At 46.7% G+C, this 7,500-nt stretch overlaps 1 protein-coding gene across 1 annotated transcript in view; it reads left to right on the forward strand.

Annotated features, from left to right (window-relative positions):
* taf1b (TATA box binding protein (Tbp)-associated factor, RNA polymerase I, B) overlaps window positions 1-7,500 on the forward strand; it is a 16,171-nt gene that overhangs the window by 1,981 nt on the left and 6,690 nt on the right. Inside the window, exons 4-9 of the mRNA XM_079290494.1 lie at window positions 3,389-3,486; window positions 3,577-3,669; window positions 4,549-4,651; window positions 5,031-5,202; window positions 6,325-6,424; window positions 6,637-6,784. Coding sequence (XP_079146620.1) covers window positions 3,389-3,486; window positions 3,577-3,669; window positions 4,549-4,651; window positions 5,031-5,202; window positions 6,325-6,424; window positions 6,637-6,784 — 714 coding nt within the window. The remainder of the gene's footprint in view (window positions 1-3,388; window positions 3,487-3,576; window positions 3,670-4,548; window positions 4,652-5,030; window positions 5,203-6,324; window positions 6,425-6,636; window positions 6,785-7,500) is intronic.

Here is a 7,500-nt window from a genome sequence, read left to right on the forward strand (position 1 = left end):
ATGAGGCGATGAAGAGATGAGGCGATGAAGAGATGAGGCGATGAAGAGATGAGGCGATGAGGCGATGAAGGAAGAGATGAGGCGATGAAGAGATGAGGCGATGAAGAGATGAGGCGATGAAGAGATGAGGCGATGAAGGAAGAGATGAGGCGATGAAGAGATGAGGCGATGAGGCGATGAAGGAAGAGATGAGGCGATGAAGAGATGAGGTGATGAGGTGATGAGGCGATGAAGAGATGAGGCGATGAAGAGATGAGGCGATGAGGCGATGAAGAGATGAGGCGATGAAGAGATGAGGCGATGAAGAGATGAGGCGATGAAGAGATGAGGCGATGAGGTGATGAAGAGATGAGGCGATGAAGAGATGAGGCGATGAAGAGATGAGGCGATGAAGAGATGAGGCGATGAGGCGATGAAGAGATGAGGCGATGAAGAGATGAGGCGATGAAGAGATGAGGCGATGAAGAGATGAGGCGATGAGGCGATGAAGAGATGAGGCGATGAAGAGATGAGGGGATGAGGCGATGAAGAGATGAGGGGATGAAGCGATGAAGAGATGAGGGGATGAAGAGATGAGGGGATGAAGAGATGAGGGGATGAAGAGATGAGGCGATGAAGAGATGAGGCGATGAAGCGATGAGGGGATGAAGGAAGAGATGAGGCGATGATGAGGTGATGAGGCGATGAAGAGATGAGGTGATGAGGTGATGAAGAGATGAGGCGATGAGGCGATGAAGAGATGAAGAGATGAGGCGATGAAGAGATGAGGCGATGAGGTGATGAAGAGATGAGGCGATGAAGAGATGAGGCGATGAAGAGATGAGGCGATGAGGCGATGAAGAGATGAGGCGATGAAGAGATGAAGAGATGAGGCGATGAAGAGATGAGGCGATGAAGAGATGAGGCGATGAGGCGATGAAGAGATGAGGGGATGAGGCGATGAAGAGATGAGGCGATGAGGGGATGAGGCGATGAAGAGATGAGGCGATGAAGAGATGAGGCGATGAAGAGATGAAGGAAGAGATGAGGCGATGAAGGAAGAGATGAGGCGATGAAGAGATGAGGTGATGAAGAGATGAGGCGATGAGGCGATGAAGGAAGAGATGAGGCGATGAGGCGATGAAGGAAGAGATGAGGCGATGAAGAGATGAGGTGATGAGGCGATGAAGGAAGAGATGAGGCGATGAGGCGATGAAGGAAGAGATGAGGTGATGAAGAGATGAGGCGATGAGGCGATGAAGGAAGAGATGAGGCGATGAAGGAAGAGATGAGGCGATGAAGAGATGAAGGGATGAGGCGATGAAGAGATGAAGCGATGAAGAGATGAGGCGATGAAGAGATGAGGCGATGAAGAGATGAGGCGATGAAGGAAGAGATGAGGCGATGAGGCGATGAGGCGATGAAGGAAGAGATGAGGCGATGAAGAGATGAGGCGATGAAGAGATGAGGTGATGAAGAGATGAGGCGATGAAGAGATGAGGCGATGAGGTGATGAAGAGATGAGGCGATGAAGAGATGAGGCGATGAAGAGATGAGGCGATGAAGAGATGAGGCGATGAAGAGATGAGGCGATGAAGAGATGAGGGGATGAGGCGATGAAGAGATGAGGGGATGAGGCGATGAAGAGATGAGGCGATGAAGAGATGAGGGGATGAGGCGATGAAGAGATGAGGGGATGAGGCGATGAAGAGATGAGGGGATGAAGAGATGAGGCGATGAAGAGATGAGGGGATGAGGCGATGAAGAGATGAGGGGATGAAGAGATGAGGCGATGAAGCGATGAAGAGATGAGGCGATGAGGCGATGAAGAGATGAGGCGATGAAGCGATGAAGAGATGAGGCGATGAGGCGATGAAGAGATGAGGCGATGAAGAGATGAGGGGATGAGGCGATGAAGAGATGAGGGGATGAAGAGATGAAGAGATGAGGGGATGAAGAGATGAAGAGATGAGGGGATGAAGAGATGAGGGGATGAAGCAATGAGGCGATGAGGCGATGAGGGGATGAAGCGATGAAGAGATGAGGGGATGAGGCGATGAGGCGATGAAGGAAGAGATGAGGCGATGAAGAGATGAGGCGATGAGGCGATGAAGGAAGAGATGAGGCGATGAAGAGATGAGGTGATGAAGAGATGAGGCGATGAAGAGATGAAGAGATGAGGTGATGAGGTGATGAGGCGATGAAGAGATGAGGTGATGAGACGATGAAGAGATGAGGTGATGAAGAGATGAGGTGATGAAGAGATGAGGTGATGAAGAGATGAGGTGATGAAGAGATGAGGTGATGAAGAGATGAGGCGATGAAGAGATGAAGAGATGAAGAGATGAGGTGATGAGGTGATGAGGCGATGAAGAGATGAGGTGATGAAGAGATGAGGCGATGAAGAGATGAGGCGATGAAGAGATGAAGAGATGAGGTGATGAGGTGATGAGGCGATGAAGAGATGAGGTGATGAGGCGATGAAGAGATGAGGCGATGAAGAGATAAGGTGATGAGGTGATGAAGAGATGAGGTGATGAAGAGATGAGGCGATGAAGAGATGAGGTGATGAGGTGATGAGGCGATGAAGAGATGAGGTGATGAGGCGATGAAGAGATGAGGTGATGAAGAGATGAGGTGATGAGGCGATGAAGAGATGAGGTGATGAAGAGATGAGGTGATGAAGAGATGAGGTGATGAAGAGATGAGGTGATGAGGCGATGAAGAGATGAGGTGATGAAGAGATGAGGTGATGAAGAGATGAGGTGATGAAGAGATGAAGAGATGAAGAGATGAGCTGATGAGGCGATGAAGAGATGAGGCGATGAAGAGATGAGGGGATGAAGCGATGAGGAGATGAGGCGATGAAGAGATGAGGCGATGAGGCGATGAAGAGATGAGGCGATGAAGAGATGAGGGGATGAGGGGATGAGGCGATGAAGAGATGAGGCGATGAAGAGATGAGTGGATTAGGGGATGAGGCGATGAAGAGATGAGGCGATGAAGAGATGAGGCGATGAAGAGATGAGGCGATGAAGAGATGAGGGGATGAAGAGATGAAGCGATGAAGAGATGAGGCGATGAAGAGATGAAGAGATGAGGCGATGAAGAGATGAGGTGATGAAGAGATGAGGTGATGAGGCGATGAAGAGATGAGGTGATGAGGCGATGAAGAGATGAGGTGATGAGGCGATGAAGAGATGAGGTGATGAGGCGATGAAGAGATGAGGTGATGAAGAGATGAGGTGATGAGGCGATGAAGAGATGAGGTGATGAGGCGATGAAGAGATGAGGTGATGAGGCGATGAAGAGATGAGGTGATGAGGCGATGAAGAGATGAGGCGATGAGGCGATGAAGAGATGAGGTGATGAAGAGATGAGGTGATGAAGTGATGAAGTTCTTCCTCAGAGCGCGGTCGTCAGTGGCTCATCTGTGAAGGCTTCCAGTTCATCCTGATGAACCAGGCCGACGCCCTCGTCACGCTGGGAGTCAGTCCCGGGTTCAAGGTCTGCTCTTGTTGTTTGTTGTTTATTGTCTATTGTTTATTGTCTATTGTTCGTCTGAATGACTCCACCTGATGAGTCCTGTTGTTTCAGGACCAGGTTCTGTGTCAGCTGTGGAGGATCTACCTGCAGAAGAGCCGGCAGGCGTACGCCAGCAACCCGACGAGGACGAGTCGGTTCAGAGTGGTGAGTTCACCACACGCACACCTGAGCATCGTATGATTATTATCATTACTACTGTTATTATTATTATTATTAATATTAATAATATTGTTATTGGTAGTAATATTATTGCTGTTAAAATGATTGTATTATTAATATTATTTTATTATTGTTGTTGTTATTATTTATTATATATATTAGGGGTGTAACTGTTCACAAAACTCACGGTTGGGTCCGATACAGTGGAGCCACGGTTCGGTACGTTTCGGTCCAGTAGAAAACTATAAATGCAGAGAAATGTACTTTATTTTAAAATATATTTATTCATTACAACTAACATCATGAAGTTATTCTTTGACTTTGAACAATGATGAACTATACCTGAGTGACTCATCTTCTGGGGTGTCTTCTTAGCAACACATAAGCATAAAAAACAAAAGCTGCTCCTTAATGTTATGTAGTATTGTTACTTACATCTTGCAAAAGAGATTTTTAATCTCAATGGGACGACCTGGTCAAATAAAGGTTTTTATTTTATTTTATTTTTTTATTCAAACCTATTGTTCGGTTCGTCATGCGTACCGAACGGTTCAATACGAATACGTGTATCGTTACACCCCTAATAAATAAATATATATATATATATATATATATATATATATATATATATGATATTTCTATTTTCTTATTCTTACATTCCATTAGAGTAGCGTTATTACATCATAATATTATCCTCTCTGTCATGTCTGTTAATGATGATCTCATATAAAGTGTGTTGAGGTTTGTAACGTTGATCCAGATCTCTGAGTTATTGATTGATTGATGGCGAGCAGCTTGTGTCTGATGTCTGCGTGTTATTGATCTGAACATGGAGTCAGTGGGACGTGAACCTTCTCTCCTCAGAGAGGTCCGGACTCTGACTCTGACTCGGCCGAGGCGTCCGTCATGACGGCCAGTGAGACGGACGGAGACACGAACCCCCCGAGCACCGCCGGCTCACACGCAGGTACGCTCAACATGTGCTCTTACTGCCGCCGGGGTTCCAAAATGAAATGAATCATCTTTTTAGTTTTAGGTTTAAAATCAGAGCAGCTGCTCATGTTTTTATGGAGAAACAAGATTTAAGTGTTTTATTCTTTAAGCATCAGATTTGTGAAATGAAAAGAAACCATTTATTTTACAGAATCACGTATTAAATATTCAGAACTCTTAGTTATAATCTGAACTCCATGATGATGTGAAATGATTTCACCTGATGTCTGCAGGTTCATTAATAATTGCAACGTACTTTCATGTTCGTGGTGAAAAGAGCAGCTTCAGTTTCACCTGTTGGAGTGAAATCAGCGCATTTGTACGATTGGTTCAGTAGCAACATGTGACCACAGGGAGCTCCAGTGATTGGTCGATGTGTTCGGGCTCTTTGGACGCCACCAGCTACCTGACGGGTCGGTTGAGGAGGAGTCGACACAGTCTGATGAGCATGAAGAAGACTTTGGCTCTGATCCACCTGGCTCTGGTCTGGACCCGCCAAGCACTGACACTCAGCGACCTGCTCAGGTAACGACACACACACACACCTGCTCAGGTAACGACACACACACACACCTGCTCAGGTAACAACACACACACACACCTGCTCAGGTAACGACACACACACACACCTGCTCAGGTAACAACACACACGCACACACACCTGCTCAGGTAACGACACACACACACACCTGCTCAGGTAACGACACACACACACACCTGCTCAGGTAACGACACACACACACACCTGCTCAGGTAACGACACACACACACACCTGCTCAGGTAACAACACACACACACACCTGCTCAGGTAACGACACACACACACACCTGCTCAGGTAACGACACACACACACACCTGCTCAGGTAACGACACACACACACACCTGCTCAGGTAACGACACACACACACACCTGCTCAGGTAACGACACACACACACCTGCTCAGGTAACGACACACACACACACCTGCTCAGGTAACGACACACACACACACACACCTGCTCAGGTAACGACACACACACACACACACACCTGCTCAGGTAACGACGCACACACACACACACACACACACCTGCTCAGGTAACGACGCACACACACACACACACACACACCTGCTCAGGTAACAACACACACGCACACACACCTGCTCAGGTAACAACACACACGCACACACCTCTGCTCAGGTAACAACACACACACACACACCTGCTCGGGTAACAACACACACACACACACTCACCTGCTCGGGTAACTACACACACACACACACCTGCTCGGGTAACTACACACACACACACTCACCTGCTCGGGTAACTACACGCGCACACACACACACCTGCTCGGGTAACTACACACACACACACACCTGCTCGGGTAACAACACACACACACACTCACCTGCTCGGGTAACTACACACACACACACACCTGCTCGGGTAACAACACGCGCACACACACACACCTGCTTAGGTAACTACACACCTGGATATTCGATAAAGACGTTTTCATCCTTTTTAAAATTAATTCTTGATGGATAACCCTGACACACACATTAACCACATTAAGTGAATACTGTTACACGTGAAGTATTCCTTTAATTGATTAATTGGAAGTCTTGTTAACGTCAGGTGACGTGTTGTTCTCAGGCTGGTGAATGAAGGTCACGTCCCGTACGTGAACGCGTACGAGGAACTTCCTGATGAGATGAAGCTGGAAGGCAAAGACGCTCTCCTCTTCAGAGTCGAGGTCAGAAATCCATCCGCTCCTGATACTGAATGCTTACTGTGACCAATCGTATATCTAAAGGGTCAGTTCACACACAACCTGTGGTGTCTGTGATAGTTCCATGTTTGAAGATTTCTGCTGTCACTTTAAATGTGCTGCGTCCAATAATCATGAAGTGGAAAGAGAGTACTGGAGTGAAGTTAAAGTTTTGGTGCACTTGTTTTTCTCCACAGAGCGTCCCTCCCCACCGGGTGGTGCATAGGGATGCTCGTGCTCTCATTCTGTTCTTGCAGCTTCCTGCTTTTCCTCCAATCAGCCGGCAGAGTCTTTTGCACCCGTCTCTGCTCAGCCTGCGCTACCTGATGGACGCCAACCTGCCTGGTAACTGGTAACTAATACTGATAGTACTGATACTAACAATACTACTGTCGGTACTGATGCTGACAATACTACTGACGGTACTGATGCTAACAATACTACTGACGGTACTGATGCTAACAATACTACTGACGGTACTGATACTAACAATACTACTGTCGGTACTGATGCTGACAATACTACTGACGGTACTGATGCTGACAATACTACTGACGGTACTGATGCTAACAATACTACTGACGGTACTGATGCTAACAATACTACTGACGGTACTGATACTAACAATACTACTGACGGTACTAATGCTAACAATACTACTGACGGTACTGATGCTAACAATACTACTGACGGTACTGATGCTAACAATACTACTGACGGTACTGATGCTAACAATACTACTGACGGTACTGATGCTAACAATACTACTGACGGTACTGATGCTAACAATACTACTGACGGTACTAATGCTAACAATACTACTGACAGTACTGATGCTAACAATACTACTGACGGTACTGATGCTAACAATACTACTGACGGTACTAATGCTAACAATACTACTGACAGTACTGATGCTAACAATACTACTGACGGTACTGATGCTAACAATACTACTGACAGTACTGATGCTAACAATACTACTGACGGTACTGATGCTAACAATACTACTGACGGTACTGATGCTAACAATACTACTGACGGTACTAATGCTAACAATA

Source organism: Melanostigma gelatinosum, assembly GCF_949748355.1.
Source record: "Melanostigma gelatinosum genome assembly, chromosome: 19".
NCBI classification, from domain to species: Eukaryota; Metazoa; Chordata; class Actinopteri; order Perciformes; family Zoarcidae; genus Melanostigma; species Melanostigma gelatinosum.